The 11,528-nt window shown below is 43.3% G+C and overlaps 1 protein-coding gene across 1 annotated transcript in view; it reads right to left on the minus strand.

Moving 5' to 3' along the window:
• The window catches only part of Fermt1 (fermitin family member 1), a 46,719-nt gene that overhangs the window by 31,439 nt on the left and 3,752 nt on the right, over positions 1–11,528 (minus strand). Inside the window, exons 2-6 of the mRNA XM_031372009.1 lie at positions 11,150–11,318; positions 8,624–8,857; positions 5,130–5,276; positions 3,995–4,208; positions 2,190–2,292 (exon numbers count right to left, since the gene is read on the minus strand). Of these exons, the coding sequence (XP_031227869.1) occupies positions 2,190–2,292; positions 3,995–4,208; positions 5,130–5,276; positions 8,624–8,857; positions 11,150–11,300 (849 nt within the window). The 5' untranslated portion in view covers positions 11,301–11,318. The remainder of the gene's footprint in view (positions 1–2,189; positions 2,293–3,994; positions 4,209–5,129; positions 5,277–8,623; positions 8,858–11,149; positions 11,319–11,528) is intronic.

An 11,528-nucleotide genomic window follows, 5' to 3' on the forward strand; every position in this document is an offset into this window, starting at 1 on the left:
CTCTCTCTCTCTCTCTCTGCCTTTCTCTATCTCTACTCCCTCCTGAACTCCCCTCCCCATACCCTAAATAAACTCTATTCCATACTATATCCATCTTAGGGCTGGTACCTCAGGGGAAAGGGATGCCTCAGCATGGGCCGGCAGAGGTACTCCCTCACACGTCACCATACAGCTCCTCCACCAAACATATCCTGGTTCTTTCTTTCTTTTTTATTAAATACAACACACATACATTTCTATGTCCCTTTGATAGAGAATTTGCTTACTACAGTTCATTGTTTCATGTGGAAGACCTGTGCGTTTTAGTTTGTTGACTTTAATGCCTGACAGTTTTGGATTTCCTGCATGGAGCTTAGCTCTAAAATAGTTGCTTGATAAATAAGTGAATAAATAAACTAACAGATGAGGAAACATTTAAATAGAGAAAACAGAGCCAGTATACTGGCTTAACAATTAAAACTGCGAATATATTTTCTATTCATATTTATCTAGTTTTGTGAACCATTTCAGGCAGGTTATTAGAACAGAAAGCACAGGACAACATAGTTTATCTGGGAATTAAATGAGGAGAGACTGGAGTTGAACTAGGGATGGGGCTTAAAAATGAAATCACAAAATCTCCAGCAATAGTCATGAGAAATGTCCTTTTGGGTCGTTGGTCAGGGGAGTCTAAGAGACTCCTAAGTAATACAGGTTATAGCTGTCACCCTTGGCTGCCTCCCAGAAGTTGAAGGTAAGTCCCTGTTGATGACACCACAGATTTCAGTCATAGGACTCAGAGGATTATGAGCTAGATCTGACCTGAAAGCCTTCTTCCTGGGTATAGATTTTATAGTACCAGAAGGTGCTAAGCAAAATTCCAAGGAAGAAAAGCAATTAAAAGTCTTATCCATCTATATCTATGAACCACAACAATAACTAGCTTGGCAAGATAATCTTATAGTGTAATAGTGGCACTCATATCTAGGCAGTAACCAGTAACTCTCTAGTTAGACTTGAGTCTCACTGAGTAGGAGAGAAATCATTCTGGTACTGAAACCCTAGGATAACCTGTTGTCACTTTCCTAGACCAGTATAATTCCTAACTTCCTTTTAAATACTTACTCTTATACACACAGGTAAGTGTAGCTTTTATCTTTCATCAAAGAAGGTTATTTTGCCACAAATGGAGACCATTACAGGAGTCCCCAACTGTTGTGTCAGAATGCAGAGAACAACTGACTATGGGATGCTGGCCACAGTTGATACACCCACAACCCAATTCCTACACCTAAGGCTCAGACCATTCTAAAGCAGGGGTGGAAAGATTGTAAGAGCTGGATGACCAGAAAGTCTGCTATGAGATGACAGGGAAGCTACACCGAAGAAATCTCAAAGATATATATGCCTCAATAAGACCTGAACAATTTTAATAACAGCTGATATTCCAGCATGGATGACATGGATGTCTTACAGGGGCCCATCCATAGATATGGAGCAAAGAAGCAGTTAATGATTACTGAGAGAGGGGGAATTAGTCTTCTCCAGGGATGAGCATCATAACTGATTATCTAATACCAAGTGATCTACCTTAAACACACACACACACACACACACACTGAGAAGGAGTAAGGTGTTTTGCTTATTTTGTTGTTGTTATTTGTTTGTTTTTGGAAGAAATTAAGTAGGGAAGCCAGGGAACTGAGACTGGCCATTGAAAGATAGCTACAAATCAACCAAGAGAGCAGAGGTGTAGCTGCAGGGGAGAAAAGTGCAGAGAAAGGTAGAGGCGGGCTCCTCACACAAATGCTCAGAGAGAAATGAAGAAGAGGAGGAGGTACAAGCCCTGTACGGGGCTGATGCGGGGAGGTTGCCTGGCCACGACGAAACCACACTGCTTCGTTCTATGTTTTCTGTAACGGGGCAGTTAGCTGCTGATGCTCAACTCCACAAAGCAGTTTTCTTGTAAGCAGGAACGCAATAGAAGTCTAAAAGACTCATCTCAGGTCTCCTTAAATTTCCTAATGTGCGTCGGGTAGAGACTTGCCCATGCTCTTTACTTAGACAGGTGATCCCTTTCCACTAAAGACATTTTACTGTGGTGGGGCATCTCCAGTCAGTCACCTTGTGGTCCTGGCTTGCTCTTAGGAAAGTGTCCCCAAGCACATCACGAAAGGAAAACAAAGTGAAACAAAAGAATGGCTTCTTACTTTAGGATTCAAGTCAAAGAAGGTGCAGTATTTAAACCTCAGCAGCAGCTGCTCATCCTCCTGAATCCTTTGTTCCATAAGGGATCTTGAGGAATCCAGCCAGCTAGGAAACAGCAGGTTAGGATTTTAAAACCAGCTCACTTTGCATACATACCCACCACATTGAGTTACATATTACACACATCCATGGGCATGGGCAAGGGAAACAATGTCAACAAAACCAATGAGCACATAATAGCTTATATTTGCACTTTACCTTACTGTTCTTAAGTTAAAAAATATTCTTAATGACACATGAAAGTGAAGGAGCTATGGGGGTTGATATCTAGTGTTTCTCTTCTTTTCTTTCCCTCTCTTCTTCCTTTCTACCCTTCCTTTCCCTCCCCTTCCTTCCTTTTTCTTTCCTTCCTTCCTTCTTTCCTTCCTTTCTTTTTTTTTTTTCTTTTGAGACAGAATCTCATGTGTACTCCAAGTTGGCTTTGAATGTGTGTGTGATCCACTTGTTTCCTGAGTGCTGGAATCATAGACACGTACCATCATGTCTGTCACTACCTCGATGTAGCAGAGGTACTCGAAGTGGCCAAGTCTCTGTGAATTTTATGATCTATGCAAGGGTACAGCTCCATGTGGAACCAGCATATACGTCTCTGTTTCTAACCACCTGCCCTGCTGCTCCACCATGGTCAGCCCAAAGCTAGGTCTAGCTTAGCCAGTATGCAGTATTTAACAAGTAACACAGCATTGTCATCTACAAAGTTCATGATTGAGAACTACACAACTGCACAGCAAAATAAAAATTTAAAACTCGAGCCAGGCAGTGGTGGCACACACCTTTAATTCCAGCACTTGGGAGGCAGAGGCAGGCAGATTTCTGAGTTCAAGGCCAGCCTGGTCTACAGAGTGAGTTCCAGGACAACCAGGGCTACACAGAGAAACCCTGTCTCTAAAAAAAAAAAAACCAACCAACAAACAAAATTTTAAAACTCACAATTTAAGGAACTTTGTAATTTTGTGTTGTGCTGTATTTGTTGCTATCTTATGCATGTGTGTCCCATGGGCCACAGGTTGGACATGCCTAGCAGATCCTTTTGCAGAGATGGGAAAAATCACATGTGCTGTGCAATGCATTAACCTCCAGCCAGATATGGCTACTGAACATTTAAATGTAAATAATGTCACATCTTAATTCTTTTTTAGTTTATTTGTTTTTATGTATTGAGTGCTGTATCTGCATGTACAGCTGCATGCCAGAAGAGGGCATCAGATCCCATTATAGATGGTCATGAGTCACCATGTGGTTGCTGGGAATTGAACTCTGGATCTCTGAAAGAGCAGTCAGTGTTCTTAACCACTGAGTCATCTCTCCAGCCCTGCAACTTAATTTTAACTAGGCAGAAGCTTTGTTCTAAAAAATACAGTGTAAGCTGGGTTGACCACCTTCAATGTCTCCATCAGGTTCATAGAGGGCATCATGCTTATAAGCTACTTCCCCCCCCCCCCCCCCCAAAAAAAAAAAACCCAAACCAAAAAAACAAACCTCTTTTCACACCAGTAATAGCAAGAGTCATAGTTATGGATAGGAAGACATCAAGTTATTTGAATACACCAGTTTTGTCACCCTTTAAAGATATTGAGACCACCCTAGTCTCTGTTCATCTTTTTTTTTTACTGTTAAAGTTAGCCTTCTGGATTTTATTTGTGCCTATAACCTTCTCTCCCCCAAATTAGACAGTCCACATCTCTTTGACATTTCTTAGTGTATGAACAACAATTCAGACAGGAGGAAGATGGAACCCCATCTTTACCCTGCATTCATCTTGGCTTTGTCAACCAAAGATCGAGGCTGGAACATGTCAGCAAGGACTTCTGGTGATGGAGGAGGTTGGCTGAAGGCTAGAACACTGCAGTTTTGCTCTGTCAAAGGGCTGTCACCAAACCAAGTCATCGTGGATAAGGCTGGTGTCCCATTGATGGGGTCATATGTGGGGGTCATGGTCTTACTGTACAAGCCTGGGCTTACTGTAAGGCAAGGAAAGAGACACGTCGAGAGGTGATTTATCTTAGGAATCTCTAGAAGAAGTTATACTGAAAGAATTTTGATTTAAGTGTTCCAGGAGTCAGGGTGGTAGGGAGGTCAGTTACACACAGGTAAAGATTCTGTCTGGACCTTCCAGTCCTGGGATTCCAGACACGTAGAAGTTTCCAAAACTCAACACAGATACATGTTAGCAAGTAAGCCTTTCTAACCATTCAAAGTCCTCTTGCCTTCTGGTGCCTTAGGGAACTTAGAACACAGATACAAGATGTCTCAGATGGCAAAGGGTTGTGTTTGCTGCCTTTCAGAACACAGTAACTACGTACTTCAGTCTCGCTCTGAACACTGCTCAAATCCCTTTTATTCTTTGCACTATACAAGAAAGCCCTTGATAGTACAAGAAAGCTAGTGAAATTGACTTGATATGGGAAGAAAGGATATATATTCTCAGAATCTTTGCCTGCCTTCCCTGTACAAGCCAATGAAAACTGCTTAAGAAAGAGGCACACAAAGACAAACCAGAAAGAGAAATATATTTAAATGATCTGAGTTGCCTTCTTTCTAAAACTTACCTTTTCACTCACAATTCATGGTTATATGTGCTTGCATTTTACAATGTGTGACACACAATACCTTTGTAAGAGTCTAAATTTAAAACCTCTTTAAACTTAATGAGATAGTCCCTCCTCAACTTGTCAGTTGATCCTTCTTTGCTTGGAGAGAACATGGGCAAGAGAAAGGAAGAGGGGGAGACATAGAGATCCCCTTTGTTGCTTTAAGGGTCCTGGTGCGACTCCTTTGGACTCTCTCATCCAGTCGGTTCCCAAACTGATCAGGGAGAGGGGCGGGGGAGACTCGTTTTCCTTTGGGGTCTACAGTCAGAAGCTGAAACAGCAGCCCCTTACCTGGGGAACCCGAGCTTGTTGGAGAACTTTCCAGGTTCAGGATGTCTTCGATCACTGGCTCTTTACTATTTTTTTCTTTCTTCTTTTTCTTTTTACCATAGTCATTAGAAGGCTTTAACAATGAAAGCTCTTCTGGTCTTCTGATATCTGACATAAAACAGAGTAACAGCTGACAAAAACAAAAAGCAAGAGAACTAAAAAGAAAAGGAATTCCTTCTGAGGCTCACAACTGTTCTGTGTATTGGATAGGTCTCTGTCGAGCTGGGGAGATTTTGACAGCAAATGGAACCCACCACATCCGGTTTGAAAGAGCAGAAAAGGAACAAAGACCCCCAAGTTGGATCAGGATAGCAAACAGTGGTAGGAGGTTCAGACTAGCACAAGGTCTAGTCTAGTTTATGTTTTAACTTCTGATGAAGTTATTTCAAGGGCATGCAGAGCAAAGGAGATGGATGGTATCATGCCTTCACCATCGGCTTGCCAGCCACCTCCAGGTGCTGTCAGTGCTGTACGGGGGGCTCTTAATGCGGCTCTTAATGTTATCCACGAGCTACTCATTTTTCCCTCTTTTGCTTCCTCCTCCCCACTCTGGTGTGTAAATTACCACAAAGGGCCCCAACTTCCTCTTTGATCTGTGGACCACTGACTCTGCAGTCTTTCTTTCCCTACACAATGGTCATCATTTCCTGCCATCCCTGGGAGGTGTCCTCACATTCTGTTTTGCCTTCTGAGTCTCCATCACTTTAATGTGTGCCAACCCAACTTCCAGTAGTTTGAGAGCATCTGGGTGTCTGTCAAGAGCTTGTGCTGCCAGCTAGTCATGCTCTGTACTGCGCACCTCCAACAGTCTGTGGGAGAGCCTTCATGCTCCCCACAAAGCGCCTTCGGTGGTAGGCTCTCCTTCTTTGGTCCCTTCACCCTCCTGGAACAGCCCCGAGGTGGTCTATACTGCCTCTCAGAGGTCCTGGCTGCCACACTGTGACACTCTTACTGGAAGCTGAATGTCTACAGTCTCTCTTCTCTGTTTCCATACAGTATATCCTGGCATCAGGACCTAAGTTCTAGATTTCCTTATCTCAGTCTTGGCTTTTGAAGAAACCATGCTATGCTAACCCTTCCTTGACTCATCCAACAGTGCAATTGCAGTCAGAGCCGCTGATAACCCACTTAGCAGCCGTAATTTCAGCTATAATCCAAGGAAGTGGCTGCTTTAAGGGTTCTGGTACCTGCTCTCCTAGATCCTCTCCTCCAGTCAGTTTACAAACTGCTCGGTGCTCAGAGATCTGAGTACTGCAGCTGTCTCTCCCCGTCAGCCGGGATGTCTGACCATGAGGCTACCTACCTGGGACCATTATATACACATCTGATAATGTAAATATTAAACAGTGTAAGCATTAAACATAAAATAAGAAAGCAAAACTTCACTGAGGAGTTGTGCCTCTTCCGTTTCTCAGGGGAAACTGCCATACCGCTAAATGGATCTGAGCTAGCGGTGATAGATGTAAGAACCATGAATAGAGAGAGATGCTGAGCAGAGCTCTCTTCATGTGTCTTCAAAGCCACCGGTAGAGAGGAGAACAGCTGACGGTTTGCCCTCAACTGTGATGTGTCACCTTTTAGGTGTGGAAAATGCCTCTTCGTTTGGTCTGTTCCTTGATGTTGGGACCCTCACTAGAATACTACCAACTACAAAAACAACAACGTGGCCTACCACATAGGGACACTCTAGGAACGCGTGCTCCCCAATGGAATATTCCACCATCGGCTGGTTCACTAGACAGCCACTGGGCAGCCAGTGTGTGCCGGACATTGATTGATATGCGGAGTTAGTTAGTGTTTCTGTCCTAATCCTGTTTCAGGCCATTAGAGCCCTTAATGTCTAACATGGACTTTCTTAAAGCTGTGAACACCTTCCTTCACTTCCTCTACCTCCTGTCCCATTTTAAAGCTCTCCTGGCCTACTCCTCCTGGCCTGTTTGCTGACTCTTGGTCTCTGCCTATTTCAAAGGGCAAGATGCCAGCAGTCTTTGTCACAGTATCAGCCATGCACCACACTGTTCACTGCACAGTAGGGCTCAAGGAGCACTTGTTGAATGAATGAATGAATGAATGAATGAATGAATGAATGAAGCAGCTTATAGTTTAGTGGGGGAGAGAGATCACTCAGTGAGACATAATATACTGTGTTCACATGCTGGGTGATATTTAATATTCTTGGTACCAAAGAAGACACCCACACATTTAAAAAAGTAGGAAATAAGAGCCACTCATAGTACAAGGGTCTCTGTTTCTACAGTGTTTCATAAAGGAAAAAAGTAATCGGAGTAGTATTGTCTCTGTGATGTTATACCATGAGACACCAATTCATCAGGTAAGCCTGGAGGCATATGCTGGTAATCTTAGTATTTTTTTAGGCTGAGGCAGGAGGATTACAAGTTTGAGGTAAGCTTTGGCTATATAAGATCATATATAAAACCAAACAGAAATAAGATTAGCCTTCTATTCATAAATGCATTTTTGAGCATGTGTGTGTAGTATGTATGCAGACATTTGTGTGTTTTCAGGCACATGTATATATGTGTATATATTGTGTATACATATGTGAGGCTAGAAGACAACCTTGGATGCCATTTCTCAGAAGCCATCCTCCTTGTATTTTTGTATTTTCACAGGCCTGGACCTTGCCAAGTAGGGCAGGTTAGCTGGCGAGTGAATCCCAGGGGTCCACCTGTCTGCCTCCCCACTGCTGGGTTTACAAGTATATACCACAGTGCCGGGGGATTGATAAAGTCAAACACTGTACTTGCTTAAGCTCTCTTCCCAAAAAGTGCTTTTCTGTTTAAACTTTTTATTTGATTTATTTATTTATTTATTTATTTATTTTTTATTTTTCGAGACAGGGTTTCTCTGTATAGCCCTGGCTATCCTGGAGCTCATTCTGTAGACCAGGCTGGCCTCGAACTCAGAAATCCGCCTGCCTCTGCCTTCCCAGTGCTGGGATTAAAGGCATGCACCACCACTGCCTGGCTCGTTTAAGCTTCTTAAATGACTTTTGTCATTATTTACAGGAGTCTAGTACTAATGAAGGAATTAAAGCATGCACTGCTATCACCCCAAAGACAGAGACCACACAGTGTGCAATAATAAAAGATTTAACAACAACTCCTACTCTTTGGTTTGTCTTAAATATCTGAGTGGTGTTTGGAGAAACGAGTTTGGAGTGGCCCCCTTAACATGGCCACTTCTACTTACAAATGTATTTGAACAACTAATTGTAAACTTGTGGAAATGATTTATGCAAACAGCATTCCTTTCTTTTTATTCCACTAGAAGGGCTGCTGTGCTCGGCCTTGGGCATGGGAGTTTACTTCCTTGTAAAGGAGGGTTCTCCTGCAAAGGCTTGAGGCGGGCAGAAAGCACAAGTAATTTTCCTGTTTTCCTGTCTTCCTTTGCCAAGAGTCTAAAGGGCACGGTGGCCCCTGCAGGGAACTCACTCAGCACTTTGCAGATATCAGCGACAGCCTTAAACACCACAGCCGAAAAGCTGACGCGCAGCCGCACGGTCTTGGTGTTGGGGAGGCGAAGGCGAAGCATCTTATGCTGAGGGGTGAAGAGAAGTTTGGCGTCAGCCTGGACCCCACACTTGTCCAGGGTCCAGTGCGTTTTCAGAAGCCAGCAGCGCTTCTGCTCCCACCACAGAGCAAAGTCTGACCAGTCTTGGGCTATGTCTGCAAAAGTGGAGAGCACAGTTTATGAGAGGAAGCCGAGCACGCAGGCTGCAGACGCCCCAGTCTATCGACGGCGGGCGAGGCACTAACCTTTAGGTTAGAATCTCTTTTTATGGTTCAAGGCTCTACAGCTCTTAGCCTCCTTCCAAAGTCTCCCCGGAGGAGCAGAAAACAAATGGTGTCTCAGCTCTACTCTTACTTACTTTCAAGGATCATGAAAAACACAAAACAAAACTTTTGTTCTAATGAATGCTAAACCACACCCGCAAGCCCTCTATGCATCAATCTTGATTGCTTAATCAATGGTAATCTCTTAGAGAAATTAATTCTTGTACTACTGGATCACAAGGGAGCAGTGACAGTCCCCACAGGTCACACAGAACACAGAAAGCTGTCAGATCACTCTTCTCAGCCGTGTTCACCTCCTCTAGCAGTTTTATATTTGCAGTGTGCAGAGCACCCGTGCTGATGTCAGAGCTGCACATTCTCCCCCTCAGTGTGGGCATCCACACCCAGACTTTCCTTCAGCATTAGATTCAAAGGTGAGATTTCCTTTTGTCAGGGTGAAGTCAGTTCAATTTTTTTGGTGGGGGGAGAGGGGTGGGAGTTTTAAGACAGAGTTTCTCTGTGTAGCCCTGGGTCTTGGAACTCACTCTGTAGACTAGGCTGGCCTCGAGAGACAGCAACATTTTAATTTACTTGTTATTTTTCTCTCAGAGAACTCTGCCTCTTCTTGAATTAGAAAACCCTTCTCTGGGGCTGGTGAGATAGCTCAGTGGTTAAGAGCACTGACTGCTTTTCCAGAGGTCATGAATTCAAATCCCAGCAAGCATATGGTGGCTCACAGTCATCCATACACATCACACTATTTTGGAAAGCAATGGATCAGTAATTGTTCTCTGTGGCATCGAATATATCTGTAATTGGGATATGGTTTGCTTTATGAGTAGAGGGTTGGTCCACACCGTTAGGGATGAAGAAGGTGGAGATTTAATCTGACCATAGTATTGGGAGGTGGAGCCTTTGGAAACTAAGTGGGACTACGTATGACCATTAAAATGCAGCCCCTCTGGTCTGTTGCCTTTACAACAAAGAAACTCGCATGTGAACTCGCTCACCCCCGCCCTCCACTACATGATACCTCATGCTGTCTGGAGAGCCTTTCGGTCCTCTGCCATCAGATGTAGTCCCTAGCCCTATGGCCAGAACCATGTGCCAAAATAACTCTCTTTTTTTTCCAGTCACCTACCTCAGCTATTTTTGTTATAATAGCAAAGAAATGAACTAATCCAATCTTCAAAAGAAATGTTTATAAGGAGATATTATATTCCACTACCAATATGAAGCAAAAATGGAAATAACTCAAATGTTCATCAAGGGATACATGGATAAATTGTGGTAGGTTCACACAATCGAATATTCTTAAGCAACAAAATTAGATGGACTCAAACTATATGCAACAATATGGATTTCTTTCAAACATAAAATTAAATCAAAGAAAGCAGCTATCTTTTATGAGCCCATTTATATGAAAGTCAAAAACAGCAAAATGAGAGGTCAGGATGTTGGTTGCCCTTAGTGAAGCAGTGATGGGGAGTGGGTAGCAAGTGTGGGCTTGAAGGGGAGCAGGTGATGTTCCTTCTTGATTTAGGTAATGGCCATGTGAATATGGACATTCACTAACCTGCACCTTACACTTTTCCACATGCACACTGCCTTCCATTCAAGATGCACTTAGAAAAGAGCTTTGACTTAGGGTAAATGAGAGGCCAGCACCCAAGGCCTCAAAGAAACAGAAAACAAAACATTCAACTCTAAGGCTGGAAGAAGACTTCTCTTTGTTAGTAAACAAGTGTGAAACGACACCTTGATAGCAAGCTGAGCTTAGCATGAAATTATCATGTATTTACAAAGAATGAACTCCATAGTCAATGCCATGTCACCTACGATCATTGTGGTGTTTGGTGGGATGGGGCCTTGACCTTGTAGAGTATGACATTATACCTTGTTGAGATATATATGTACACACACACACACACACACACACATACACACACACACACACACATATTCTAATATAGTTTGCCATCGTATTTTGAGCTTTTACAAACGTGGCTGGATTCATTTGAAAGTTCTTGCATGGTTCCTTCTTTCTCTTCCTGGGAGAGACGAGAGGTAGGGAAGAGAAACCTGCTGTCAGGAAATCTAGGGCCCTTCATGGAATGCAATGGCAGGGGGAGGTAACACAGAGGGGTTCAAACACAGAAAAGCTGTGGAGAAGGAGTGACTTACTCATCTGTTCCACGAGCTTGAGCATCACTCCCCCAATATGCAGGTCCCCAGACACCCTCAGCGTGATGTCTGTCTGCTGCTCTTCATTTCCATGGTCAACTCTGACCACAAGCTCCCAGGATGCAGATGACAAGTCACCAGATGACAGCATTGTGGCCCAGGCAGGTGTCTTCAGGGACAAAAGGCAAACATAGATCAGAATGGCAGGGGACAGTGGAAGGTGGCAGCAGGTCCTCGGAGAAAAGCCATTGCTTTTCGTTTTTATAATTTTATTTAGATTCTTCTTCAAAGAATTCTGTAAGGTTCCTGGTTCCTAGATATTAAATTAGGATCCTAATTGTACAAAAAGACTTATAAAAATAATCCCAACTATCTAAAA

The sequence above is a fragment of the Mastomys coucha genome, unplaced genomic scaffold (genome assembly GCF_008632895.1).
Source record: "Mastomys coucha isolate ucsf_1 unplaced genomic scaffold, UCSF_Mcou_1 pScaffold15, whole genome shotgun sequence".
NCBI classification, from domain to species: domain Eukaryota; kingdom Metazoa; phylum Chordata; class Mammalia; order Rodentia; family Muridae; genus Mastomys; species Mastomys coucha.